Source organism: Symphalangus syndactylus, chromosome 3, assembly GCF_028878055.3.
Source record: "Symphalangus syndactylus isolate Jambi chromosome 3, NHGRI_mSymSyn1-v2.1_pri, whole genome shotgun sequence".
Classification (NCBI taxonomy): Eukaryota; Metazoa; Chordata; class Mammalia; order Primates; family Hylobatidae; genus Symphalangus; species Symphalangus syndactylus.
In genome coordinates, this window is record NC_072425.2 from 8090658 (window position 1) to 8116623 (window position 25966).

At 58.8% G+C, this 25966-nt stretch overlaps 4 protein-coding genes, 1 long non-coding RNA gene and 2 other non-coding genes across 10 annotated transcripts in view; 6 read left to right on the plus strand and 1 right to left on the minus strand.

Moving 5' to 3' along the window:
- On the minus strand, positions 1-18800 carry LOC129478673 (uncharacterized). Its single transcript, XR_010120176.1, has 5 exons — positions 17090-18800; positions 11270-14436; positions 4181-11239; positions 2062-3387; positions 1-1811 (listed from the first exon to the last, which is right to left on the minus strand). It is a non-coding gene; the product is annotated as an uncharacterized lncRNA (long non-coding RNA).
- On the plus strand, positions 2032-4525 carry LCN6 (lipocalin 6). The gene is made up of 3 exons (XM_063636720.1): positions 2032-2159; positions 2899-3038; positions 4468-4525. The coding sequence occupies exons 1-3, from the start codon at positions 2070-2072 to the stop codon at positions 4484-4486; spliced, it is 249 nt and encodes an 82-aa protein (XP_063492790.1). The 5' UTR covers positions 2032-2069; the 3' UTR covers positions 4487-4525.
- Positions 5132-6787, plus strand: LOC134731281 (uncharacterized). Of its 2 annotated transcripts, XM_063636717.1 has the most exons (4): positions 5132-5212; positions 5500-5644; positions 5920-5945; positions 6162-6767. In XM_063636717.1, exons 1-4 carry the CDS (start codon positions 5150-5152, stop codon positions 6765-6767), a joined length of 840 nt encoding a protein of 279 aa, XP_063492787.1. In that variant the 5' UTR covers positions 5132-5149. The 2 variants fall into 2 exon arrangements, with proteins under 2 accessions (XP_063492787.1, XP_063492786.1); XM_063636716.1 differs by lacking the exon at positions 5132-5212 and having other exon boundaries at positions 5391-5644; positions 6141-6787.
- On the plus strand, positions 7338-10791 carry LCN10 (lipocalin 10). 2 transcript variants are annotated; one of them, XM_055270341.2, is made up of 6 exons: positions 7338-7485; positions 8252-8391; positions 8850-8959; positions 9267-9374; positions 10167-10265; positions 10662-10791. In XM_055270341.2, the coding sequence occupies exons 1-6, from the start codon at positions 7375-7377 to the stop codon at positions 10688-10690; spliced, it is 597 nt and encodes a 198-aa protein (XP_055126316.1). In that variant the 5' UTR covers positions 7338-7374; the 3' UTR covers positions 10691-10791. The 2 variants fall into 2 exon arrangements, with proteins under 2 accessions (XP_055126316.1, XP_063492789.1); XM_063636719.1 differs by lacking the exon at positions 9267-9374.
- LOC134736273 (uncharacterized) overlaps positions 18800-25966 on the plus strand; it is an 8109-nt gene continuing 942 nt past the window's right edge. Inside the window, exons 1-3 of one of the 2 annotated variants that reach the window (XR_010120175.1) lie at positions 18816-23577; positions 24416-24456; positions 25098-25189. Coding sequence is in view for 1 of the 2 variants with exons in the window: in XM_063636718.1 (XP_063492788.1) it covers positions 22484-23248 (765 nt within the window). In the remaining variant the exon portion in view is untranslated. Of the gene's footprint in view, positions 23578-24415; positions 25190-25966 lie in introns of both variants that reach the window. The other variant, XM_063636718.1, reaches the window with a different exon arrangement.
- LOC129479970 (small nucleolar RNA SNORA17) lies at positions 24625-24756 on the plus strand. The gene has a single exon (XR_008656887.1). It is a non-coding gene; the product is annotated as a small nucleolar RNA SNORA17 (small nucleolar RNA).
- On the plus strand, positions 25263-25398 carry LOC129479969 (small nucleolar RNA SNORA43). The gene has a single exon (XR_008656886.1). It is a non-coding gene; the product is annotated as a small nucleolar RNA SNORA43 (small nucleolar RNA).

Below are 25966 nucleotides of genomic sequence, written 5' to 3' on the forward strand. Positions count from 1 at the left end.
TCCCATGTTAGGAATTTGTTTATTTTACTTTTGAGTATAATATACCAAATTACCTTGATTCCAAAGTCAAAACTGTACAAAAACGTTTACTCAGAAAAAGTCTAACTTCATCCCCCCACTCTGTTCCAGCTCCACACCCCGGCAGGGAACTAGACTCTGAGGTTTATCCTTTGTTTTTTTTTGTTGGTTTGTTTGTTTTTTGAGACGGAGTCTTACTCACTCTGTCAACCAGGCTGGAGTGCAGTGGCGCAATCTCGGCTCACTGCAACCTCCGCCTCCTGGGTTCAAGCGATTCTCCTGCCTCAGCCTCCCGAGTAGCTGGGATTACAGGCGTGTGTCACCACACCCAGCTAATTTTTGTACTTTTAGTAGAGACGGAGTTTCACTATGTTGGCCAGTCTGGTCTCGAACTCCTGACCTCAGGTGATCCACCCGCCTTGGCCTCCCAAAGTGCTGGGATGACAGGCCTGAGCCATAGCGCTTCGCTTGGCTGATGGTGTGTGCTGTTTTGTGGCTACCTCGGGAACCAGCCTCCTGCAGCCCTTAGGGACACTAGTGGGACTGGCGGGTGTTTCCTTCTCAGAGGCCTGGCCCAGCTGCTTGGCTTCCTACTTTTTTGTATTTTTATTTTATTTTAGAGATGGGGTCTTGCTCTGTCACCCAGGCTGGAGTGGAGTGGCACGATCACAGCTCACTGCAGCCTCAACCTCCTGGGCTCAAGCAATCCTCCCACCTCAGCTTTCTGAGTAGCTGGGACTACAGGAGCACGCCACCATGTCCAGCTAAAATTTGCTTGTACAGACGAAGTCTCGCTATGTCGCCCAGGCTGGTCTCAAACTCCTGGACTCAAGCGATCCTCCCGCCTCAGCCTCCCAAAGTGCTGGGACTACAGGTGTGAGCCACCGTGCCCAGCCACAGCTCCCTCCTGAAGGCTCCAGGCCTAAGTGTCCCGCCCCCTTGTTCTGTGGCTCAGCCCCTGGGCAACTCCTGCTTGCCATGGCTTTGGCTGGCACCTCCGTGGCCCCACTGCCCGGTCAGTCTTCGCAGGCCTGGCCCCCAGTAGCTGTGTGGTTTCTGCCTCCCTCCTGCACTCTGGTGGTCACAGGCCCTGCTGCGTGGGTACAAGGCAGGCGGCCAGGGCTGCAGTGTCAGCTCTGTGAGTGCAGGCGGCCCTGGGCACTGGAGCCTTGTTGCACGGACATGCTCCTGGCACCCTTGTTGATGAATGAGCGAAGGTGTGTGGGAGTGAATCCCAGAGGGTGCAGGCCACGGCACTGGGGGAGGACCCTCTCGGCTGCCTCCCAGTGGGCTTCAGGGGCTCAGATAGACCTTGCCGAGCACCTCTGTCCTCTGCTCCCGGACGGGGGCTGCAGAGAGCTCTCAAGGGGCCTTGGGAGGCACAAGCAGGCCAGGGTCCCAGGGAGGGGAGGCAGGAGGCAGCAGGGCCGGATGGTGGGCTGCAGGGGTGGAAGGAAGAGGACAGTCTGGTCTGGGGGTGCTGGCTGTGGGAGACAGAGGCCAGGCCACAAAGCAGAACGGTGGGTGAGCAGGAGGGGGTGGGAGCCTTTTTCAAAAGGCTTTCAGGGACTTTTTATATTTAATGATTGAAACAAAAGATATCGAAAACCACAGCTCCTAAGAACCACTTGTTCTCGCCCTGGTTCCTCTCCTTGGGCTTGACCTTGGCCTCCTGCAGGGCCTGGCAGCGGACAGCAGAGTCCCTGCTTCCCAGACTGGGCAAGGGAGAGCGTGGGTCCCCAGGAAAGGGGGAGGTGGTGCTGCTGGCTTTAGGATGCCCATTCTGGAAACTTCTGGTGGAAGAAAGCAGGGATCAGTACAGTATGGTTGATGCACACACTCCAGACCCTCTCCTGGCTGTGCAGCTGGTCTGATCTGGGCTCAGAGGCTGCCATTGCTCAGTGCCCCCCTGGGTAATTTTGCAGGAGGCCAGGAGGGTTCCTGGCGGTTAGTGCCGCCCACACGGAGAAATTCAGAGCCATATAAACGGGTCTCCAGGGCCTGGAGGGACTGCACACCCTGGGCCTGTGGCACGGTGCGGACCTGGGAGGATGGGCGGCCTGCTGCTGGCTGCTCTTCTGGCTTTGGTCTCGGTGCCCAGGGTCCATGCCCTGTGGTTGGGAAGACTGGACCCTAAGCAGGTATCGTCCTCCTGCGGGTGGGGAAAGCTGGTCCTCGGGGGCCAGCCCCTCCTTTAAGGCCACACAGCTTCTGGGTCCCCAGGGCCAGCCCAGACCAGCATGGGCAGTGGGGAATGAGTTGGGCCAGCCCATGGGGAGTCCCAAAGGCAGGAGCCTCAGGGCAGGAGGGGTGGATGCTGGAGGGTTGGAGGCTGGAGGGCTGGAGAATTGGAGGCTGGAGACTGGAGGTTGCAGGGCTGGAGGCTGGAGGCCTGGAGGCTGGAGGGCTGGAGGCTGTGGGGCTGGAGATCTGGAGACTGGAGGCTGGAGGGCTGGAGGCTGGAGGTTGGAAGGCTGGAGGCTGGAAGGCTGGAGGCTAGAGGGCTGGAGAACTGGAGGCTGGAGGCTGCAGAGCTGGAGGCTGGAGGGCTGGAGAGCTGGAGGCTGGAGGGCTAGAGGTTGGAGGCTAGAGGGGTGGAAGGCTGGAGGGCTGGAGGCTAGAGGCTGCAAGGGTGGGGAGGCTAGAGGGTGGGAGGGTTGGAGGCTGGAAGGCTGGATGGTTGGAGGGTGGAGGCTGGAGCCTGCAGGGCTGGAAGGCTGGAGGCTGGAGGGTTGGAGGCTAGAGGCTAAGGCTGGAGGGTTGGAGGCTGGAGGCTGAGGCTGGAGGGTTGGAGGCTGGAGCCTGCAGGGCTGGAAGGCTGGAGGTTGGAGGCTGGAGGCTGGAGGGCTGCTGGCCCTCACAGGAGCGGCCTCAATGCAGCTTCTTGGGCCCTGGTACGTGCTTGCGGTGGCCTCCCGGGAAAAGGGCTTTGCAGTGGAGAAGGACATGAAGAACGTCGCGGGGGTGGTGGTGACCCTCACTCCAGAAAACAGCCTGCGAATTCTGTCCTCCCAGCACGGGTGAGTGGGGCGGGTCCTGCCAGGCCTTCCCATAGGCAGGACTGTGGCTCAGCCACATCATGTACTTTGCACATCTGCTCCCGGGCACCGCGGCCTGGGGGCTTCCCACGGCCCCTCTGCACCCCCCCTCACTTTTCCCTCTGGGCTCTGTGCAGAGCCACCAGCCCTCTGCCCAGCTACTCACATCTGTGTCCCTGGGGCCTCCAGGTGGCACTCCCACCTTCAATACCGCGGGCAGGCACTGCTCTGACCACGCTCCTTCATGCATCCCTGTCCTGGGTCATCTGGGCTTCAGGCTGTGGTCAAAGCTGGGGAAGCCTGTCGTCTCAGCAAGCCTTTGTCGGGAATTCTGTTTAAAGGAGGGTAATGCATTTGGACCTAAGAACCACTGGTACTTTCATAACATAAATCCCCAAACAATATGGTTGTGGACGCTGTTGGCTGGACTGGCCCTGTGGCCTCAGGCCAGCGCACCCGACCACATGCATGGCTGGTGGTGGTGTGCAGGGGTGGGGTGGGCCAGGCTGTGGGGCGGCCATGCTACACAGGGGACAACTACAGGGCAGCCGGGCTGTGGGGGTAGCCGTGCTGGGGCAGGAGTCGGTGCCCGCCTCCCTTTGCAGAAGAGTGGCCTGCTGGGTGGTGTGGTGGGCGTCTACCCCCTGGCAGGCTGGCAGCAGAGCCCAGGCCTGAACCACTGAGCCACGCACGGGGCCCAGAGAGAAGAACCTGCCCTCCTCACCAGCGTGCTCTCCCCCTACTCGCACCTACAGGGTAAGGGCAGAGACCCCACTGCACCCCCCGGGCCAGGCCTGGCCTCAGGGTGAGCTGGGACCAAGGGGCTCCAGGCTGAGGTGGCAGCTCCCACATGGCTTTCCTAGTTCTTCTTGCTGTTTCTCCCGCATGGACTCAGCCTCAGCTTCCTTCGTTGGAAAACGCCACTGCACCTTTGCTGGGTTTTGCTCACGCTGGGGACTGACCACTTAGGGAGCGCCGGCCCCTTCCCCAGAGTCGCAGGAGAACCCCCACCCTGCCCCGTCCTTCCCCCAGGTCGTGGGCAAACCCCCGCCTCGCCCCGTCCTCCCCCCAAGTCGTGGGAAACCCCCACCCCACCCCGTCCTTCCCCCAAGTCGGGGGCGAACCTCCCGTCTGTCGAGTCTCTTGTTGCTTCCTCAGCAGCATTCAGGATTCCTGGTGGAGATCTGGCACTGAGGATCTCTCAGGAGGTGAACGGGAGTGTCCGCCCCTCTCAGGACTCCCGTGCCGTCCACTCCCCGAGAGCAGGTTTCCGGGCATCAGGGCATCTGGCAGAAGATGGAAGCTCTGGCCTCACTGCCGGCTGGCCTGGCCTGGACTCCTGGGCTCCGTCTCCTCTCACCGGGCCCCGGGGTCTTGACCCTGAGTGGGTGACGGGCCCCTTCTTTTCCAGGCTGGAAGGGTGCAGCTAGAGTGTCGTGGAGCTAATAAAGCGAAACTCGGGATGGGTGTTTGAGAATCCCTGTGAGTCTGATGGCCACGGCCTCACCCAGGCGGTTCTTCCCTGCAGCATCCCCAGGCCCCCTGCGGGCAGGGACGGAGGGCTGACTCCACTCCCGAGTGCCAGGAGGCTACAGGGTCTGGTCTTGGGATTGGTGCCCATCCTGAGGGTGAAGAGAGGCCCCCGGACAGAGGACTGGAAGCTTACTCCCATCAGGCTCAGACGCCAGTGGGGCCCAGCCAAGGTCCCCATAGGTGCAGAAGGCGAGGCGCCTGTTCAGTGGCTGTCCACAGGGACAGGGCTGGGCCGGTGTGACCCAGCCGCTTCTCATTCACACCCGGGACAGGCTGGGGCAGTGCTTGTCTGTCTGTCCGTCAGTGTCTGAAAGCCCCTTGATGCTGGTACCAGGTGGGGTCTGGGGTGGGGGACAAAGCTTGGGGGCTCTGGGTGTGCTTGGAGGGGTCTCCTGGGGTTGGGCGCTCTCACTTGAATTGGCTCCTCCGTCCCTGTGGCCAGCACCAGCTCAGCGGCCCCTGGACGGATACAGCAGCTGCTCTCCCCCATGGCGGGGAGTTTTGTTTCCTAGCGATAGGCGTGCTGGAGCTCCGGGTGCTGGTCACCAACTTCAGAGACTATGTCATCATCTTCACTCAGCTGGAGTTCGGGGATGAACCCTTCAACACCGTGGAGCTGTGTGGTGAGTGTGCCGTGCGGGGCCCACGTGGGGAGCTGTGTGGTGAGTGTGCCGTGCGGGGCCCATGTGGGGAGCTGTACGGTGAGTGTGCCGTGCGGGGCCCACGTGGGGAGCTGTACGGTGAGTGTGCCGTGCGGGGCCCACGTGGGGAGCTGTACGGTGAGTGTGCCGTGCGGGACCAATGGCTGCACTGGAGGTGGCCTTGGAAGGACCGGGGTCCTTCCCAGGGCAGGTGGCCTCCTCCCTGACCCTTCCCAGCCCCTCCCTGGCCCCTCCCCGCCTCTCCCCAGCTCTCAGAGGTTGCTTCCCCCTGCACTGCCCTGGTGCCCCCAGGTCGGACGGAGACAGCCAGCCAGGAGGCCATGGGGCTCTTCACCAAGTGGAGCAGGAGCCTGGGCTTCCTGTCACAGCAGCAGGCCCAGCTGCAGAAGGACCGTGAGTGTCCACCGGAGCAGCCACAGGGGAGGCTTGGGGCAAGTTCTGGAGCCCACAGGGCGTGATGGGGTGACACAGACCCTGGGGCTGATTCTGGCTTCTGCCTGACTCAGTCGCCCTCAGGGAGTCAGGCAGGCTGAGGAGGTCTTCACCTGCCCCTGCCCAAAGTCAGGCCTGGGGGGCTGGTCCCCATGGCCGGGGAGTCTTGTGGGCGGGGCCCTGGGGTGCTGGGGGGCGCAGTCCTTTTTCACAGCCAGTCTTGCCTTCCCTTCTAGTCACCTGTGCTCACAAGATCCTTCCGGTAAGCCGCCGTCCTGAGCCTCACCCCGGCTCCCTTGGGGGTAGGGGGTTGGGGAGGCCACGCTACGCACAGTAGACGGGAGGACCCTCTGCCCAAGCCCACGGGGTTCGTGGCTCCACTGCCTCTAAGGCGGCTGAGGGTGTGGAGGGCGCCTCCGTGGCGTGCTGGGCCCCTCACACTCCTCTTGGTTTTCAGTGAGTGCTGCATCCCCAGTAGGGATGGCGCCCGCAGGGTCCTGTGACCTCGGCCAGTGTCTACCCACCTTGCTCAGCGGCTCCCGGGGCCCAGCACCAGCTCAGAATAAAGCGATTCCACAGCAAACCAAGGATGCTCTTGACTGGGGGACAGCCGGGGAATTGCGGGGAGGATGGCGGGGGTCATCACCAAGGGCCAAGCCACAGAACCATAGAGCCAGCTGCAAAGAAGACGCATGCCCAACCCAGTCCCTTGCCAGAGCCCCTCTGGGTCTTCGGACACCCAAACTCGGGCCCCGGCTCGGAGGTGGGGGCTGGTCAGGGGACACAGCCTGGGAGGGAGCCAGCAGTGATGTCCACCAGGACCATGGCTGGGGTGCCACAGGCTCCAAGGATTGCCCAGGACAAGAGAGACGTGGTTGGTGGGGCTCAGAGAGGCCCCCGATCCCCCAGGCTCAGGCTTCTCTGGGCTGGGGTTGTGGCTCTTGCCTGGGCAGGCACGGGGACCCCAGACGCCCGAGCCTGCAGGTCCTCCTGTGTTCTGATGGGCGTGGGGGGCTGCCTGCCATCCTGGGAGAAACACAGGCCATGGGGGCCTCGGGGCTGGATGCAGGGCTGGGGACTGTGAGAGGCTCATGGCTGGAGTGAGGCGAGGTGCACACAGATGCCTTGACCTGCCAGACTGGGCATGCACATGCATGCACATGTGAGCACGCACTCACACATGCACACACACACACTCATGGGCACGGGCACACAGCCCCGGCCCGCCCTTCGGTACCTGCTCAGGTGCTGGGTGCCAGGCCCTCAAGAAGGTGGCGGGGGCTGTGTGGGTGGCTGCCGCGCGGGGCTCCCACGTCCACATCTGCCCCAGAAGGGCCACAACCAGCCCTTTGCCTGTGACCTGGGAGGTCTGGGATGAGGACCAGGGCTTAATGAGTCTCAGGGGCACACACAGTGACCCCAGGCCGGGCACAGAGGGCAGGAGGGTCCTGGGGCCTCAGAGAGGCCTCTGTCTGCCGGGGCAGCCCAGGCCAGTGGTGACCACAGGGCGGGGCAGTGCTGGCTGTGCCGGAGTGTCTGAGGGTGGTCCCTGGGCGGGGAGAGAGTAGCAGAGCCCAAGGCCACACCTGCTGCCTCCCTCCCCTCCCTCCCCTCCATCGTCTCCCAACACAGGCTGGCAGCTCCAGGGAGGTTTAAACACTGGCCTTGGCGGCTGAGGGAGGAGGGTGAAGATGAGGCAGGGGCTGCTGGTGTTGGTGCTGGGGCTGGGGCTGGGGCTGGCTGCAGGGTCCCAGGTACAGGAGTGGTACCCCAGGGAGTCCCACACCCTCAACTGGAACAAGGTGAGCCATGTGCCGCTGGTCCCTGAGCAGGGAGCCGGCCCTGGAGCTGAAGCAGGTTCCTGCACAGTCTCCCGGCAGCCGCCCAGGAGCAGGGCTACCAGGAGTTCCAGGCACGGGCACAGCCCACCTGGCCTCTCCCACTGCAGCCTCCGGCAAGGGGCCCCGCAAGTTGCAGGGCAAAGGCAGGGAGCCTCGAGGGGGTTCAGGGGGGTCGGGGGGTCAGGGAGGGTCAGGGTGGAGGGACCCAGAGAGCTGTGGCCGAGGAGGTCGGGTGACGCCCAGAGTGCAGAGTGGGTGTGGAGCAAGCGGGGCATATTCTGTAGCGGGAGGGCCCGGGCACCTGCTGAGTGAGCCGTGGGAGCAGCACTCATTGGCACGGTGGTGCCCAGGGCACTGGGGTTGGCAGCAGGCAGAGTTGGGAGCCGGGAGCCGGCGGGAAGGGAAGTGGCCGAGCAGTACCCGGCCCCCAGGAGGCCACATGGAAAGGAGCCGGGGCCTCTGAGGTAGGGGGGCCTCCCACCTGCTGGTGCCCACAGCCCAGCCCTGTGCTGCCTGGTGTCCCTGACCAGCTGGGCACCTGCTTCTCTGCGGCCCTGCTCCAGTGGCCAGGGCTTGAGTGGCCGGGACCAAGGTGGCACCTGGGTGGGGCTGGGCTCCGGCTCACAGAAGGGTCACTTGTCTCCTGGGTTCTCTAGCTGGGAACCTCGGGGGTGGGGACAGCCCCCAGGTGGCAGCTCCTGTCCCCACCCACACACCCGCTGCTCAGTTTTCAGGGTTCTGGTACATTCTGGCCACGGCTACTGACGCCCAGGGATTCTTGCCGGCCAGAGACAAGAGGAAGCTGGGGGCGTCCGTGGTAAAGGTGAACAAAGTGTGCCAGCTCTGCGTGCTCCTCGCCTTCAGCCGGTGAGTGGGCAGCGCCCCCCAGGAAAGGGTCTCCCCTTCCAGGAGGAGGGAGCTGCCTGGGGGCTGGAAAGGAGTCTGGGAGGAGCCCGTCTGTCTGGAAGTTCCACAAGGACCATCCCCCCGACTTCCTCCCCCCTAAACTCAGAGGAAGCCGCCTGCAGGCCCTGGGCCCCCACATGGGAGCCGCCTGCAGCCCCTGGGCCCCCACGGGTGGGAGTTGGGAGTTTCTCCCGTGCCGTGGGACAGGCCCCAGTCCGAACTGGAAAATCCTCAAACCACAGAGCCTCAAATTGACACGAGTTGGATAGTGAAGCAAAAAACTGGGGACCTGGGGCCTCAACCTTCCCAGGTCCCACGGGAGCAGGGGTGGGACCGAGACGTGTGGGTGGGGCTCGGCGGCTGGCGGGTGGGAGGAGGGGTTCCCTGGTCTGCAGCCTGAGCCCCCGCCTTGGCCCCAGGTTGAAGGGGTGCCAGTCCCAGGAGGTGATCCTGAGGAAAGACAGGAAGAAGCCGGTGTTCAGGAACACCTGTGCGTATGCGGCGGGCCCGAGGGAAGGACGGGAGGGAGGTGTGCTGGGGCTCTGGGCCCCAGAGGAACTGCGTGAGATGCCTCTGTCCCCCCTGTGCCTTGAGCAGACCCCTTGTCCCCGAGAGCACGTAGCAGGCGGGTGTCAGGCTGGCTGTGTTCCCAGAGCCCACACGTCATGTGCTGGGCGGCCTGGCCCGGGAGGGGAGGCCCCCGGAGGGCACTCAGCCTCTCTGGACACCTGCACCTGGGTGGGGGCTCTGAAACCTCGGACACCAGGGGTCAGCGCTGCGGGCGGGCACAGCCACACCATCCGGGAACCAGCGGGCATCCTGGGAGTCTCTTTCAGTGAAAGGGGTGAAGGCCTTCCATGTGCTGTCCACTGACTACAGCTACGGCCTGGTCTACCTCCGCCTGGGGCGCGCAGCCCAAAACTACAAGAACCTGCTGCTCTTCCGTGAGTGGGCACAGCGGGTGGCGGGGGATGGTGGAGGGGGTGCAGAGGGAGGCACAGAGGGGCGCTGGGCACACGGGGCCGGGCAGGACCCAGGGGGTGAGGCGGGCAGGGAGAGTGGAGGTTGGGGCTGTGGTCAGGGCAGGGGCAGTGGAAGCCAAGACCACAGCAGTCAGGTCCTGGAGGTCGCTGAAGCAAGGATAGGGGATGCCAGGAAGAGGCGGCAGAGCAAGGTGGGCCATCCAGGGGGAGTGGAGGCCACCAGGATGGTGGGGGGTGCAGGTGCAACGTTCTGGGTGAGGGACACAATGGGGAGGAGGAGGCGCCGGAGGGGTCCCAGGTAAGGGTCTGCCCGGGATGGAGGGGTGTGGAAGTGACCCAGTGTGGGTTAAGGGCCGCAAACCCAATTCTAGGCACCAACCACCTGTGGTACAGGGAAAGAAGTGGCCCTCCCAGTTGGAAGGGGTAGAGGAGAGGTGGGTCCTGGGGTCTCAGTTGAGGTGGGGCACGCTCAGGGTGCAGCAAGCTGGGGCACAGCTGAGGGGCTGGCTGGAGGGGACTCTGCAGGCAGAGAGGGTTCCCCAGGCGACAGCATGGAGACCCCGGCTTCCCGAGCCTGGCTGCCTCCTAAGTGGGGAGGGGCCCAGCGGCCGCTGTCCTCCCCTGGCCAAGCCCTGCTTCATGCCTAAACTCTGAGGACATTTCAGCAGCTCCTGGGGTAGGGATGGGGTCAGGGTGCAGACCCCAAAACGGCCAGAGCTAGACTCTCTCATGTGATCCTGATCTCCACCTCAGATAGACAGAATGTTTCGAGCTTCCAGAGTCTGAAGGAATTCATGGACGCATGTGACATTCTGGGGCTCTCCAAGGCCGCCGTCATCCTCCCGAAAGATGGTAAACTGTGCCCTCAGCCTTTTGCCCTCCTGGCCCTACCTGCCCGTCCCATTGGGGAGCTGATTCGTTGGGGGAAGGAGAGATGAAAGGACCCATTTGAAAGGTGCCATTTTAAAGATCCACCCAAACGTGACTCCCACCTCCTGCCGCCCCTGAGAATCGGGGCTCGGCCTGGCAGGCCTTGCACCGACAGCGAGAGGCACCCGGAGCAGATGCTGCATCTGACCAGGCGGTGCCGCGGCTGTGGCTGCAGGATCGGGGGCTGCATGGCTGTGTTCTCGTGGTGCCCAAGACGAGCACGCATGGAACCAGGGAGCGGCCGGGGCAGACGTGTTCATGGTTCCTGTGTCTCCTCCGAGCAGCCAGCCCACGCATGGCTGTTTTCCTCTCCCACAGCGTCCTGTGCACACACCATCCTGCCATGAGAGCCAGTGTCCTCTGCTCTTTCCTTTCAACGTGTGGTCCTCCCAGGCCCCGGGAGCGTTGTTCCAGATGTCAGGTGGAGACCATGGCTTGTTGAGAGGTGTTTGGTGACTCTAGGTCATTGATAATGTATCAATGACAGAAAATCAAGTGGCTCAAGGGATCCTTTATGACCACAGAAAGATGGCGGAAGGAGGGTACAGGCTGACCGGGTAGCGAGATGTCAGCCAGGCCCCTTCCCCAGTGTCCTCTGGAGCACACTGCAGGCTGTTGCTGTTCCTTGTCTGCTGTGAAATAGACCACAGGCTGGCCCAACGCAGTCCTCGCCGTGTGCCTTCCCTCTGCCCTCCACGCTGCCGCCACCCTCTGCGTTCCTTGACATCCTGCACTTTCTCAGGAAGCCGTTCACATATCCACCCAACATGGAGAAGCCCCCATGACGTGCCAGGCAGCGTGCTGGCCCCTGCGGCTGCGTTAGGGAGCAGAATCGGCAAACACAGTCCCAGAGTTGATGCTTGATCAGGAGAAGCCAACCTCAGCAGCGTGATCACCTGGATACTCGAGTATAGACCCTAGATCACCTGGATACTCGAGTATAGACCCTAGAAGTGTATCTAGGCGCGGCCAGGGCCCAACAACAGCAGGTCTGACTCATTCCATCCAGGGCAGCATCAGGGAGCGCTTCCTGGGGGAAGTGGCATTTGGGCTGACCTGGGAAGGGTGGTGGGTGTTAAGTCAGTTCGGGTGGGGCTGGAGGAGCAGGGGTGCATCCCCAGAACAGGACATGACTTCTGAAAAGACATCAGAGTAGAGAAAATGGCTTCTCAAGGAGATTGGGGATGCCAGTATGAGAACGGCGGCAGGGAGAGCCACAGAGGAGCAGGAGGGGGTCCACCGGACCATGGCACCTCGAAGGCTGCAGTGAAGGGCTTGGGTCTCACTCAAGGGGTGATGACGGGAGGTTGTCTGAGATGAACCCCCCAACTGAATGAATGGACTTTCTTCTGGCCAAGGCGATCCCAAAGAAACCCTGAACCCAAGTCCTCAGCCATGACGGGGTAAGGGGTCAGCCCCTCCTTCTGGCCCGAGAAGAAATCAGAGAGTGGTTCTGGGCAGCCCATGGAGAATTTGCTCAGCTGCACGTGTACACGCTTCTCCTTTCATGAATACTCATGATCCTTCTGAAGCTTATTGGACACCTATATTTGGCCATCTCCTTCAGCATAAATTCCTCTTCCCTCTGCCCCTCCCTCCAAGTGTCTGTTCCAGGCTTCTGGCCCGAGGCTACGCTTCCTAGCCTGTCAGAAAGGCTGCCCTGCTGGCTGCAATCTCTTATGAGAAATAAGGCTCTCCTGTGTGCAGAAAAGTAATCTGGAGCCCAGGCAACATGGTGAGACCTCATCTCTGCAAAAAATACAAAAATTCCAAAAATTAGCTGAGCGTGGTGGTGGGCACCTGTAGTCCCAGCTACTCAGGAAGCTGAGGGGGGAGGATTGCTTGAGCCTGGGAGGTTGAGTGAGTCAGGATCGCCTCACTGCACTCCAGCCTGGGCAACAGAGTGAGACTCTGTCTCAAAAAACATATATATAGGCCAAGCACGGTGGCTCACACCTGTAATCCCAGCACTTTAGGAGGCCGAAGCGGGTGGATCACGAGGTCAAGCGATTGAGACCATCCTGGCCAACACGGTGAAACCCCGTGTCTATTAAAAATACAAAAAATTAGCCAGACGTGGTAGCGCACGCCTGTAATCCCAGCTTTTCAGGAGGCTGAGGCAGGAGAATTGCTTGAACCCAGGAGGTGGAGGTTGCAGTGAGCCGAGATCGCACCATTGCACTCCAGCCTGGTGACAGAGGAGACTCTGTCTCAAAAAAAATTATATACATATATAATATATATATTATTATAATATATTTTATATATAGTATATATTATAACATATATATAAAAGGCTGGGTGCCTGTAATCCCAGCACTTTGGGAGGCTGAACCAGGTGAATCACTTGAGGTCAGGGGTTCGAGACCAGCCTGACCAACATAGAGAAAAACTGTCTCTACTAAAAATACAAAGTTAGCCATGCATGGTGGTGCATGCCTATAATCCCAGCTACTCGGGAGGCTGAGGCAGGAGAGTAGCTTGAACCTGGGAGGCGGAGGTTGCGGTGAGCTGAGATCATGCCATTGCACTCTAGCCTGGGCAATGAGAGCGAAATTCCATCTCAAAAAAAAAAAAAAACAAAAAATACAGCCGGGCATGGTGGCTCACACCTGTAATCCCAACACTTTGGGAGGCTGAGATGGGTGTATCACGAGGTCAGGATTTCAAGACCAGCCTGGCCAAGATGCTGAAACCCTGTCTCTACTAAAAAAAATACAAAAATTAGCCAGATGTGGTGGTGGGCGCCTGTAATCCCAGCTACTTGAGAGGCTAAGGCAGGAGAATCGCTTGAACCCAGGCAGTAGAGGCTGCAGTGAACCGAGATTGCTCCACTGCACTCCACTGGGCAACAGAGCAAGACTCTGTCTCAAAAAAAAAAAAAAAAAAAAAAAAAAAAAAAATATATATATATATATATAGGCTGGGTGTAGTGGCTCATGCCTGTAATCCCAGCACTTTGGGAGGCCAAGGCGGGTGGATCACGAGGTCAGAAATTTGAGACCAGCCTGACAAACATGGTGAAACTCCGTCTCTACTAAAATACAAAAAAGTTAGCCGGGCGTGGTGATGCATGCCCGTAGTCCCAGCAACTCGGGAGGCTGAGGCAGGAGAATCATTTGAACCCGAGAGGCAGAGGTTGCAGTGAGCCGAGATCGCACCATTGCCCTCCAGCCTGGGTGACAAGAGCGAGACTCCGTCTCAAAAAAAATACAGAAACGTGTCCACGACCCAGCACGTTCTGCAAAGCTCCTCTGGGTCTTCCTGCCCCAGCCCCAGCCCAAGGAGCCACTGGTCGTCTTCCTGTTACTACGTCAATTTCCATTTTCTGGAGTCTCCTGTGAATGAGATCACTCTGCATGCACGCTGCGTCGGGGGTCCGGCTTCCTTCACTCACAGAGCTGAACAGCTGTTGTGAGATTCACCCACACTGTGTGGTCACTCGTTCATTCCCTTTCATTGCTGGCTGCTGCTCTGTGTTGTGGTACCAGGGTGAATTTCAGATTGTGGCCAGGTGCAGTGGCTCAGGCCTGTCATCCCAGTACTTTGGGAGGCCGAGGCGGACAGATCACTTGAGGTCAGGAGTTCGAGACCAGCCTGGCCAACATGGTGAAACCCTGTCTCTACTGAAAATACAAAAATTAGCGAGGCATGGTGGCAGGTACCTGTACTCCCAGCTACTCGGGAGGCTGAGGCAGGAGAATCACTTGAACCTGGGAGGTCGAGGTTGCAGTGAGCTGAAATCATGCCACTGCACTCCAGCCTGGGTAACAGAGCAAGGCTCCGTCTCAAAAAAAAAAAAAAAGAAAGAGAGAGAGAGAGAGAGAAAGGAAGGAAGGAAGGAAGGAAGAAAGAAAAGAAAGAAAGAGAGGAAAGAAAGAAAGAAAGAAAGAAAGAAAGAAAGAAAGAAAGAAAGAAAGAAAGAAAGAAAGAAAAACTAACTCCAGGATTGAGATGTAACAGGTGTGGTGCACGCACTCATGGTGACTGTTCCTCGGGAGGCTGAGGTGGGAGGATGGCTTGAGCCCAGGAGGTCAAGGCTGCTGTGACCCGATTGCGCCACTGCACTCCAGCCTGGGTGACAGAGCAGACCCTGTCTCAAAAAACATTAAAGAGTGGCAGAGACATGACTACTTCTTCCAGAATCCCAGGCCAAGGCACAGTCATGGAGAGGTGGGCCAGGCCCCCCGGCCCCCCTCCGATGTCTCTGCTCCCTCATGCAGGCTGGCTGCAGAGACAGGACACCAGCTGAGCAGGCGCCCCAAACTGCTGTCTGGCCTTGAGAACCCTGAGTGTGGGCCTTGAGAACCCCGAGTGTGGGCCTCTGAACTACCCATTCACCAGGGTGAGGGCAGTGGCTCTGTCCCGGGGGACCTGGGCTCTGTGCCCCCCTTCCCTGGGCCTGGCTCTGTCCCGGGGGCTCAGGCTCTGCGCCCCCCTTCCCTGGGTCCAGGGAAGCAGCCATCTCCACAACTCAATCCTGTCAGTGGGGAGGAGAAGAAGGAAGAAGGGAAGGAGCTGGGAGAATGGGGAGAGGGGACCACTTGGGGGTCCCACGGGCAGGGAGGGAGGGGCAGCAGGCAGGGTTAGACGCGTACACACCACCCGTGCCAGTGCACCTCCCTCCGCAGCGTGCCACCTGGTGGGTCAGAATTGCTCGCGTTCTGTGGGTACCAGCCGCCACCCTCCGCAGGGCCCGTGCGGTCTATGACGCCCTTTCATCACACACAGCCCTGTGGGTTAGGCCACTCCGTGGCCCTGGAATGAGCCTCAGAGACACCATAGCCTCAGCTGCTTCCCGGATAACACCATTTCCCTGACCCCTATTTCAGAGGCAGTGGCACGGCCAGGGTTCTCTCTGGAGGAAGATGAGAACAAGAATCCAGGGGAGGCCAGGCACCATGGCTCACGCCTGTAATCCCAGCACTTTGGGAGGGAGGCACATAGGTGTATCACCTGAGGTCAGGAGTTCGAGACCAGCCTGGCCAACATGGTGAAACCTCCTCTCTACCAAAAATACAAAAATTAGCCGGGCGTCGTGGTATATGCCTGTAATCTCAGCTACTTGGGAGGCTGAGGCAGGAGAATCGCTTGAACCCAGGAGGTGGAGGCTGCAGTGAGCCGAGATCGTGCCACCGCACTCCAGCCTGGGTGACACAGAGAGGCTCTGTCTCAAAAAACAAACAAACAAACAAAATCCGGGGGAGCCCATAGGTGTGTCTGCTACAGATGAGCCCCCAGGTGAGCCCACAGCCTGTGGACATCCTTGCTGGCTGGCAGCAGAGACAGCTGCGGCCGGGCCGATGGGGCTGGCCAGTGCTCCTGGACACCCCCCACCTCCCGAGGGCCCTGTGCAGTCCTGTCCTGGAGTTACAGTGGTCACTCCACTGGGCCTCTGAGGTCCAGGTTGGGGACGAAAGGCGGCAGGGAGCGGCCTGAGGCTCTTATGAAAGCCCAACAGTTGGTCAGAGTCTGCAATTCCCAAAGGTTCCGGCATGGGGCTGGGCACCTGTGTGGCCCCATGGAAGGTGTTTAAAGACCCAGAGTCACCAACTGGGGCTGACGGCTTTTTCACTGCTGCACGTGGCTGGGTCATCTTTCTCCTTTCTGTTAAGCAAAAGCCCTAACAGTTTCAAAGAACTGGATAAGTGTGGGTGGCAAGCCATCTAGGTGCCGAGGCAAGAGACTGAGGGCACGAGCTGTTCCAGTTTAATAAAATATATTGGCCGGGCGCGGTGGCTCACGCTTGTAATCCCAGCACTTTGGGAGGCTGAGGCAGGCGGATCACGAGGTCAAGGGATCGAAACCACGGTGAAACCCCGTCTCTACTAAAAATACAAAAAGTTAGCCGGGCGTGGTGGCGGGCACCTGTAGTCCCAGCTACTCGGAGAGGCTGAGGCAGGAGAATAGCGTGAACCCGGGAGGCGGAGCTTGCAGTGAGCCGAGATCGCGCCACTGCACTCCAGCCTGGGTGACAGAGCAAGACTCCGTCTCAAAAAAAAAAAAAAAATATATATATATATATATATATATATATATATATATATATGTCAAACAAGAGTTATGCTAGATCTAGATCATAGACATATTATATATGAATATAATTAATCATTAGTTTATAGCAATTACTCTTTATTCCAATATTATAATAATCCTCACTCTATAATCACAACCTAGAAAAACCAGGCCATACAGAGATAGGATCTGAGGGGACATAGTGAGGAGTGACCAGAAGAGTGTGAGCCTTCTGTTATGCCTGGACAGGGCCACCAGAGGGCTCCTTGGTCTAGCGGTAACGCCAGGGCCTGGGAAGATGCCTGTTGCCAAGTGGACCATGGTCTAGAGGTAGCGTCAGTGCCAAGAAAAAACACCTGCTACTTAGCAGACAGGGAAAGGGAGTCTCCTTTTCCCCGGGGGAGTTTAGAGAAGACTCTGCTCCTCCACCTCTTGTGGAGGGCCTGACATCAGTCAGACCCGCCCGCAGTTATCCGGAGGCCTAACCATCTCCCTGTGATGCTGTGCTTCAGTGGTCACTCTCCTAGTCCACCTTCATGTTCCATCCTGTACACCTGGCTCTGCCTTTTAGATAGCAGTAGCAAATTAGTGAAAGTACTAAAAGTCTCTGATATGCAGAAATAATGGCGTAAGCTGTCTCTCTCTCTGTCTCCTCTCTCTCCCTCTCTGCCTAGGCTGCCAGGCAGGGAAGGGCCCCCTGTCCAGTGGACACGTGACCCACGTGGCCTTACCTATGATTGGAGATGGCTCACTCTCCTTATCCTGCCCCTTTGTCTTGTATCCAAGAAATATCAGCACAGCCTGGCATTTGGGGCCACTACAGGTCTCCGCGTCTTTGTGGTAATGGTCCCCCGGGCCCAGCTGTCTTTTGTTTTATCTCTTTGTCTTGTGTCTTTACTTCTACAATTTCTTGTCTCCGCACACGGGGAGAAAAACCCACTGACCCTGTGGGGCTGGACCCTACAGATAGGAAGGGCCGACCTCCAGGTGACGAAAACCAGGTGGACCGTGGGGTCAGGCTGAGTGTGTCTGCAGCCCCCGATCAGGCCTGCACTGTGAACGGCCACCGGCTGTGGGAGGTCCTGGCATGCCCCAGTACTGCAAACTGGGGGTATCAGAAGCTCGTTCTCAGTTCTAGAGACTCCAAGTCCAGACCCAGGTGCTGCAGGGTCACGCTCCTCCGAAGGCACTGAAGGAGGCTCTTTCCTGTCTCTTCCAGCCGCGGGCGGTGCTGGTAGGTCTAGGTGTTCTGGGGCTGGGGCTGCATCTCTCCTATCACTGCCCCTGCCCTCCCGAGGCCTTGTCTCTTGTGGCCAGCCCTGCTCTTCTCAGCAGTCATTGGATCTAGGACCTTATTTTGTCTTTCGATTTGTTTTTTTGAGACAGGGTCTCACTCTGTCGCCCAGGCTGGAGGGCCGTGGCACAATCATGGCTCACTCCAGCCTCGACCTCCTGGGCTCAAGCGATCCTCCTATCTCAGCCTCCCGAGTAGCTGGGATGAGTGTGCAGCATGACACCCAGCTAATTTGTTTCTATTTTTTGTAGAGCCAGGGTCTATCTATGCTGCCTGGGCTGGTCTCGAACTGCTGGGCTCAAGCTCTCCTCCCAGCTTGATTTCCCAAAGTGCTGGGGTTACAGGTGTGAGCCGCTGCACCCGGACACGCTGTTCCACACATGGTCATGCTCACAGGTTCAGGTGGAATGACATTTTGTGGACAGTGTTCAGCACTGCACAGTCACCTTCCCCCAGTCTGCCCCCACCAGGGTCAGACCTCCCCAGCACTCTCCCCTTCCCCATGGGGGCCTGATCCCTGCTCATGCCCAAAACGTCCTGGGGTGCCTGGCTTCACACGCTCTGCAGCCCCAGCAGCACTCGCCGGCAGCTCTGCAGGGCTCCACTGGGTACTGTGACTTGTACTCACCCCTTCCGCCTCTGTCACGTGACCTGGGGCAGGGGTGTGACGCCTCCACCTTCCCACTCCCACACCCACCGCCCACTTCACGGCCCTCTGCATGTGGACTTCGTGTAGTGGCCAGGAGCCCCTGCATTTTCTCCAGGAATGTCTTCCAGTCTCAGGGCCAGCTTCGCCCAGGCCTCGACCTGAAGGATGTTCACACGGCTCCTTCAAAGCCCTCCCCATCAGTGCCAATCGACAAAGCAATTCCAGGATGTCCCAACCCTCAGGGGTGTGGCTGGGGGGGAGTGCTTGCGGGGGGGGGTGGGGGGGAGAAGCAAACCCTTGGTAATGACCTTGGTGTGAACCTGTGTGTCCACAAGGCAGCCGAAGCAGGGAGGGGAAGGCGTCCATGTTTAGTTGATTTTTTTATCCAGAATGGCGATCCATTAAGTCTGGAAGAAATTCTGAGTCGTCACAGAGAGTGAGAGAGTGTGGGTGTTCTGGGACTGCAGGCTGTCTGTTGCTGTTGCTCTTGTTTTTTTTTTTTTTTTTTTGAGAGGGAGTCAGTCTGTCGCCCAGGCTGGAGTGCAGTGGCACAATCTCCGCTCACTGCAACCTCTGCCTCCCAGGTTCAAGTGATTCTCCTGCCTCAGCCTCCTGAGTAGCTGGGATTATAGGCGCGCACCATCACGCCCAGCTGATTTTTGCATTTTTAGTAGAAATGGGGTTTCCCCATGTTGGCCAGGCTGGTCTCGAACTCCTGACCTCAGGTGGTCCACCTGCCTTGGCCTCCCAAAGTGCTGGGATTACAGGCGTGAGCCACTGCACCAGGCCTGTTTGGTTGGGTTTTTAAATTTTTTTAAAAAGTTTTTGAGATGGTGTCTCACTCTGTCACCCAGGCCGGAGTGCAGTGGCACAGTCTCAGCTCACTGCAACCTCCGCCTCCCGGGTTCAAGCGATTCTCCCACCTCAGCCTCCTGCGTAGCTGGGATTATAGGCACCCGCTATCATGCCTGGCTAATTTTTGTATTTTTGTAAAGATGGGGTTTCACCATATTGGCCAGGCTGGTCTCGAACTCCCAACCTCAGGTGATCCACCCACCTCGGCCTCCCAAAGTTCTGGGGTTACAGGCGTAAGCCGCTGCACCTGGTGGGCTTCTATTTTGTTTCGAATGGTAAGTGCTGTGGTTTGAATGTGTCCTCTCCAAAATTCAGATGTTGCCAGTGTGAACGTATCAAGAGGTGGGGCCTTTGAAGAGGCGATTAGGCCATGAAGTCTCCTCCCGCGCGAATGGGATGAAGGCCCTTCTGAAGCAGCATCCAGCCTCCTGCTAGGCTGCTCTGCTGCTACGGGACAGAGCAAGAAGGCCCTTACCAGACACAGACACTGGCCTTGTTGAGGGCTCCTCCTGCATGAATGAGATGAAGGCCCTTCTGAAGCAGCATCCTGCTAGGCTGCTCTGCTGCTACAGGACACAGCAAGAAGGCCCTTACCAGACGCCAGACACTCGCCTTGTTCCCAGACCTCCCAGCCTCCAGAACTGTTCTGTTCTTTATGATTTACCTGGTCCCAGGTATTTTGTTATAGCAGCACAAATAAACTAAGGCAGTAAATAAATAATTTCCTTAATTTTTTTATCGCAGTAAAATATACAGAACATAAAATTCACCATTTTAACCTTTTTTTTTTTTTTTTTAAAGACAGGTTCTCTCTCTGTTATCTAGGCTGGAGTGCAGTGGCACAATCACAGGTCACTGCAGCCTCAAACTCCTGGGCTCAAGGGATCCTCCCCCCTCAGCCACCTGAGTAGCTAGGATTACAGACTATGCCTGGCTAATTGTGTCCAGCTAATTTTCACCATGTTGCCCAGGCTGGTCTGGAACTCCTGGCCTCAAGCAATCGGCCCACCTTGACCTCTCAAAGGACTGGGATTACAGGCGTGAGCCACCACACCCGGCCTGGCCCTAACCTTTTTTTTTTTGAGACAGAGTCTCGCTCTGTTCCCCAGGCTGGAGTGCAATGGCTCGATCTCAGCTCACCACAACCTCTGCTTCCTGGGTTCAAGCGATTCTCCTGCCTCAGTTCCCGAGTAGCTGGGATTACAGGCATGCACCACCACGCTTGGCTAATTTTGTATTTTTAGTAGAGATGGCGTTTCTCCACGTTGGTCAGGATGGTCTCAAACTCCCAACCTCAGGTGATCCGCCCACTTTGGCCTCCCAAAGTGCTGGGATTACAGACATGAGCCACCGCACCCGGCCTGCCCTAACCATTTTTAAGTGCACACTCCAGTGGCATTAAGTACATTCACATTGTTGTGCGACCATCACCACCATCTTCTTCTCCAGATTTTTTTTTTTTCAGAGGGAGTCTCACTCTGTCACCCAGGCTGGAGTGCAGAGGCTGGATTTCCACTCACTGCAAACTCCGCCTCCTGGGTTCACGCCATTCTCCCACCTCAGCCTCCCGAGTAGCTGGGATTACAGGCGTGCGCCACTATGCCCGGCTAATTTTTGTATTTTTAGTAGAGACGGGGTTTCACCACATTGGCCAGGATGGTCATGAACTCCTGACCTCAGGTAATCTGCCCGCCTCAGCCTCCCAAATTGTTGGCCTTACAGGCGTGAGCCATTGCACCCAGCCGTGGCTGACTTTCTGCACAGAAGTGCCATCTACCTACCGTCTGACCTCTGTCATGTGACCCGGGGCAGGGGATGTGACATCTCCACCTTCTAAGTACCCCTGCCATGGGGCAGCTCCCCTCTCAGGTGCTGGGGCTCAGGTCCTCTCCTGGGTCTCAGCAGGTCATGGTCTGCTCCAGGGCTATGCATACTGGTTTCAGTAAGTGTTTGGCAGATCTGCCCCCCAGCATGGAGCAAGTGCTGGGTCAGGGTGCAGTGGACTCAGTATCTCTGAAGGAGGAGATGTCTCTTGCCCTCTCTCCACAGCTAGAGCTTTCACTAGCTACAGAGCTACAGCCAACTCCTGCACCAGCTCAGAAGGTAGAGCCAGCTCCGGCTACGACTCGGGTGCTAGTTCCAGGATCAGAGCCAGCTCCAGCAGCAGCTCCAGCAGCACAACCAGAGACAGGGGCAGCTCTGGCCACTTCTGTGCCGGCTCCAGTATAGCTCCAGCATCCGCCCTCTAACCAGGACCAGCTCTAAAACCATTTGCATGGTTAGGGCCAAATATCAGCATCAGGTTCAGAAAAAGGGCCAGGGCCAGCATCAGCTACAGGACCAGCTTCAGCACCGCGGCTCACACCAGTGCGGGTTCCTGTACCAGCTCAAGAACTATGGCCACAGCCAGCACAACTCCAGATCTCACTCCAGCTGCCGCACCAGCTCTACCACCTACTCCAGAAACAGAGGCAGCTCTATCACCAAATCCGGTGCCACCTCTGGTGACTGCTCGGGCACCGGCTCCAAAACCAGTTCCAGGGTTTAAGCAAGTTCCAGGTGTAGACCTCCAGCCAGTGCCAGGTTCAGAGGAAGGGCCAGCTGCAGCACCACCTCCAGAGCCAGAGCTGGCAGCAGATATAAAGCGATGGCTGATTGCACAACCAGAACCAGAATTAGAGGCAGCTCCAGAGCCACAGCCACCTCAGACCTGCACCAGCTCCTGCACCAGCTTCAGAATGAGAGCCAGCGTTCCCGCCAGCTCTAGAGCAAAATCCAATCAGGAACCAGCTCTAGCACCACATCCAGAGCTAGGACCAGCTTTGACACTTTTCCCAGGGCAAAGACTAGCAACAGCAACACAGCTAGAGGCAGCTCCAGAACATCAGTCGCCGGGGCAGAGCCAGCTTGTCTCCAACAACCATGTCAGTGCTAGGACAGAGCCTGCACCATCTCTGGAGGTGGAGCCTGCTCTGGTGCCAGCTCCAGCCCCAACACCAGAGCTAGAACCCAACCTGCCGGTGGGGCCACACAGGGAGGAGCCTCAGACCACGCAGTTGCAGCCCAGTTGCAAGGTGTCCTGGGGTCCTGGGCTGGGGCTTTTCTTAGGAGCCCTGGGGTGTTTTCTGGCTTTGCAAAGGCAATGAAAATTTGAGTTGAATTTATTACCAGCTCCTGCCACCTCTAAGCCAGCACCCGAGCTGGAGCCAGCTCCCGCACCCGGGCCTTCCTGGCCTTTGCCTGTGGCTGCAGAGAGCAGGCTGAGCGAGAAGCCTCATCTCCTGGTGTCCCCTCCAGGCTTAAGGCTAGAGCGGTGTGCGCTGTGCAATGCGGAGGCTGCCCAGCCCCAGGACAGCAGCGCGGCCTTCCTCCCAGCCCCTGCGGCTCAGACCTGTCATCCCCTGCTCTGGAGCTCGCGTCCTGCTCCGAGTCCCGGCTCCACCGTTCGCAGCCCGGCGACGGCGGCGAGTCGCTTGGCCGCGAGGCCTCGGTGTCCCGCCCTGCGCGGTGACCGAGGTCCCAGGACACAGCGCAGACAGGGCGCTACGCAGGCCTGGCCGGGGTCACCCCGCCTGCCGGGACCCTCGCCCGTCTCAGCACTCATTAGGCGCCTGGTGTGTACCCGCGCCCATGGCCGACACCGGCAGAGCCCCTGGTGGGGAACGGACGGGGCGCGTCGCGGGAGCCCCATGCTGCCCCGGGCGGGCGCTGCTCGACAGTCACGGGAGCCGCCCAGATGGCTGGGACCACTGGGACCACTGGGACCACCGGGACCACGGGCTCGTGGAGCGTCCTCCTGACCTGGCCTGGAAATCCTCCGCGAAAACGGGGAGCCGCGCGTGTCCGTGGCGTGTCCGGCACCCGGCGGGTTGGAGACGGCGCGGCCCCGGCTGCTGGCCCTGTGGGGCGGTCGCGGTGCAGGACACGGGTCACGGCGCTGCCGCTGCTCTGCGTGGCAAACCCACGCGCCCACCCGCCAGCCACGGAGCGGCGCCCACCTGCGGGCGCGGGGAGCGGCACGGCAGGGGACCGCTGGGGGGCGCTGCTCGGGCGGGACGGATTGACTCGTGCGGGCCGCCGTACACGCTATAAAAGGCGCGGCGCGTCTCCTCTCGTCCTCTGCGCGCGCCGGCGGCTGCCATGGCGGGTAGGCAACTGGCCTTCTCCTACCGGCCCGTTCCCAAGCGCCTCCCCGGGTACCGCCCAGCAGCCTCGCTCTCCCTGGCGCTGCGCGGCCTAGGGGACTCGGCTGCCGGCTTCCGGGTGCGGGGTGGGGGCAGGCTCTGATTTGGGGCGTCCTGGCCGCGTGAGCCGCGGGATGGGGGCCCGGGCCCCGGAGGAGGCGCCGCTGCTGTGTCCCTTGGTGGAGAGGGCGCTGCCGGCCCTGCGCGGTTTCCAGCCAGGAAGCTTCGGGAAGCCTGGTGAGAGCTGAGTGCGCGAATTCGGATCGTAGAGAAAAGCACCCCGTTCACCCACGACCCTTCCGCTCCTGCTGCTGCTGCTTCCCTGAGTCGCTGAGGCTGTGGGAAGATGTTTGTCAGCATCTTTGAAAAATTGATTTCTTATCTGTGTCCACGCGTCCGGTGGTCTCCTTGTCACTGTGGCTGCTCAGCGGGAGGCTGTTCTGGCGGGAGGAGGACTGCTCGGTTGTCTGGTGGGCATTCCGCCTCGTGGTCCTGGTCCCTTGATACCTGCAGGGGGATCGGCAGCACGCGCTCCGTGGTCACTGTGTTGTAACTCCAACTTCCCCTCCCGCAGATTAACCATAGAGTAAGGGGAGAGAGTAACATGGGTCGGATTTTTCTAGAATGGCCCTTGTGACAGTGAGCTTTTTGGTGGCAGGGACCTTCTTTGGTCCGCCTTCCTGGAGACCAGATGCAGCAAAACGCATCTGGTCTTTTTTTTTTTTTTTTTTTTCCCCCCCGAGACAGAGTCTCGCCCAGTCGCCCAGGCTGGAGTGCAATGGTGCGATCTCAGCTCACTACCACCTCTCCCTCCTGGGTTCAAGCGATTTTCCTGCTTCAGCCTCCCGAGTAGCTGGGGTTACAGGCGCCAGCCACTAGGCCAGCTAACGTTTTTTTTTTTTTTTTTTTTTTTTTTAGTAGAGACGGGGTTTCAGCATGTTGGCCAGGCTGGTTTTGAACTCCTGACCTCAAGTGATCCGCCCGCCTCGGCCTCCCAAAAAATGCAGTGTTTATGTGATGCTCCTCTGTGGTGTTTGCGAGATTTATACAAAATTGGGGTTTCTTTTTTCTCCAGGACGTCTGCTCACTGGAAACGACACGTGCATGGGGTGTTGGGTAAGTTGGTGCATTGGAGCTGGAACAGGGTCAATCCTCCAGTGTAACTAAGCCCTGCTATGCAACATCTTAAGTGACTGGAGGGACCAGTCGGTCTTGTGTTCACATTGTGGCTAGAAGCTGTCTCTCCAGGGGAATAAAAACGGATTATTTCGTCTTCAACAGGACACTGCCCCTAGAGGCGTTGCAGCTGTGGCTGCCATGTCACATCTGTGTCATTAGGCGGCAGAGATTAGAGAGGCTATGTCTACGCTCAGCGTTCTGCCCCGTGAACGTTTGAATGTTTGATAGTCTGACACTCCTGTTTCGTGGACAGGCGTCTGTCTTCCTTCGCTGGTATTTGGGAGAGAGGGCAGGCCCTGTGCGTTCTAATCCTCTCGCTGGGCTAGGCTGGCAGCTAGGGGTCTGAAGGGACAGTGGGAAGGTAGAGGGTGCCTTCACCAGGAGCAGCCTTCATGAGTGAGTCTTAAGAACCTGTGAGGATCAGTCAGGTCTGGTGTGCGCTGGGTCCTGCCGTACACTGTGTCAGGATCACGCAGGACAGGACTGGGGAAGGGTTTGCTGGCGTCTCAGTTAATAGCAGTAATGGCAGCCACTTGTGTTCTTGATTCTTTGCCAAGCATTCTTGTTATTTAACACAGGAAGGAGGTGACTTTGCCTGTGATGGACTTCCAGTGTGAGCACTGGCCACAGTGACCAGGCCGACTGGCACCAGCCCTGATCAACGTAAGAGGTGAGGCGGAGGCTTGCCCTCCCTCCCTGCCTGCCCTGGCTGCCGGGTGCATGTGAGCGGCTGCCCTGCAGATGCTGTCCTGGACCTGTCGGCACCACAGACAGTTGCTCTGCCGTGCCTGTGGCCTCGGGGCAAAGAGAAAGTGGCGATTTCTACACTCAGTGCTCGGGAACCAGTGGGCACTGAGAATGGTTTATGGCCTGACATTACTTGCAACCAAAGCCAGGCAGCATTTGGGTTTTCGCTTTTGGAAACCACCTTACCTGGTTTGCTCCATGAGGGAGGGGCAGCAACATTGCTGGGAACCCTGAGGTGTAGATATGTATAAATGAGCTGTGTGTGTATCTGAAGCTCCGGGCACTTGTGGGGTTACCAGGAGTGTGCGTCTCACTCCCAGGCCTTGTTCTGGAAATGATTGTGTAGGTGTGAGAGACCTTGGGCAAGTTTGACTAAGAACAGTTGAGCTGGGATAAACAGGCTATTCCTTGTCCAGCATTATTAATCCCAGTTGGGCGGGGGCGGGGGTGGCAGGGTGCAATTCCTGTGCACAAAGGAAGGGCCCTGGGTAGGGGTCAGGAGCTGCCTTGCCCAGAGATGTGTCTGGGTCACTTTGGGAACAGGAATCCTCTCCCCAAAATGGGTAGGAATGGGGGTACAGAGGCCAAAGACGCAGCTGCATGTCCTGCAATGCCTGGGACGCCCCATGGTGAAGAGTGATGTGGCCCTAAATGTCAGCAGTGTCAGACTTCTGCTAAGAGATAGTATCAAGAAAGATAA